This window comes from Plasmopara halstedii (genome assembly GCF_900000015.1).
Source record: "Plasmopara halstedii genome assembly, contig: Scaffold_262, whole genome shotgun sequence".
NCBI classification, from domain to species: domain Eukaryota; phylum Oomycota; class Peronosporomycetes; order Peronosporales; family Peronosporaceae; genus Plasmopara; species Plasmopara halstedii.
Genome location: NW_020187183.1, coordinates 347,843 through 349,039, shown reverse-complemented (window position 1 = coordinate 349,039; position 1,197 = coordinate 347,843). Strand labels below are relative to the sequence as shown.

The 1,197-nt window shown below is 55.3% G+C and overlaps 1 protein-coding gene across 1 annotated transcript; it reads left to right on the top strand.

Annotated features, from left to right (window-relative positions):
• Positions 1-261: 261 nt before the first annotated feature.
• Positions 262-900, top strand: PHALS_04517 (uncharacterized protein; the record flags this gene model as incomplete). Its single annotated transcript, XM_024722338.1, has 1 exon — positions 262-900. The coding sequence occupies one exon, from the start codon at positions 262-264 to the stop codon at positions 898-900; it is 639 nt and encodes a 212-aa protein (XP_024573424.1).
• Positions 901-1,197: the final 297 nt, after the last annotated feature.

Genomic DNA, 1,197 nt, shown 5'->3' with positions numbered 1-1,197 from the left:
ACAGTTCCAATCGATTATTGCCTCAACGAGGCTTGCGTGTCCGTTAGACACTGCGTTGAATCGAAATGACTTCCGTGCTCAATGAGCCCTGAGTCCACAACGCTGAAGTCACCAAGTCTCGCTGGTTCTGACAGCGAGCATGTGTAGAGCCCATCTTTGTCTCCCGCACGCGGTGCAATGTCAGACAGTGCGTCCGCGGCACCGAGGGATGTATACCATAGGTTCGATGAGCACGAGTGTCGCGCTTTGCGCACGCTATTAATGACGAGCGACCTTGATGAAGATGTGGAGGTGGTCGACTACGAGTCTGACACTCCTTTTCCCGCATGGGATGACGAGTATGGCGAGCTGCACCAGCGGCATGATACGAGCCCTGCTCGTGCCTTACGGACCCCAAGTCCGTTCCCTGAATTCTCGTCAGCCGAGGAGCGTGGTGTATTCACCAATGACCTCGACGGGGCTCAGAGGCGGCAGCTCAAAGCTGCCCATAAGACGGCTCTGAAGCGCGCCCATTCACGGCCGGTCATTGACCCTCGTGTGGAATATGGCTTCCACCCAACGGATCCCGCTGTGGAAGCGAAGGAGGCAGTAAATCGATCGTTACGCGTCCACATCATCGGGCCCCCGGCCAGAATGGAAGATGAACTTGCCACACGGAAAGCTATTCGAGGTCGTTTCTTGGTCCCACAAGAAATTCCGCTGGACGTTTATCGCACTCATCTACGTGCTCAACGAGGTGGCTCTCGTGTACCTGCAATGCGGACGATACCTGTAGTGCTTGCCTCTGGCGAAAGCGCTACAAATGACAAAGCGCCCTTTGAAGCGATGGGTGCAACGGCACCGGAAGCTTTCCTCACTGTATACCCTATCGTTAAGCATCAAGGAAGTGGACGTGCGTGAGGAGCGAAACCTCCGATTTGAGTTTGCCAAACTCAAGCCACGCCGTCGACTTTCTTCGAATTGTCGCCCTGCGACGTATGGGTTAAACCCTGATGTTCCCGCGAGCTCTGGGTCTTCAACCGCAATAGTTTGGGGCCACTACTTGAGCTCAGCTCATGGCCCTTCTATCTCTATGGCTATTGCCGGGAAGCGCGGGACGTCCTGATCGCTCCGATCAAAAGCGTGCACGGCAACTGGTCAATCTTGCCGAAGTGACACCTCAAACTCCCACGAGGTTTCGGAGTCGGGGTATCTTCA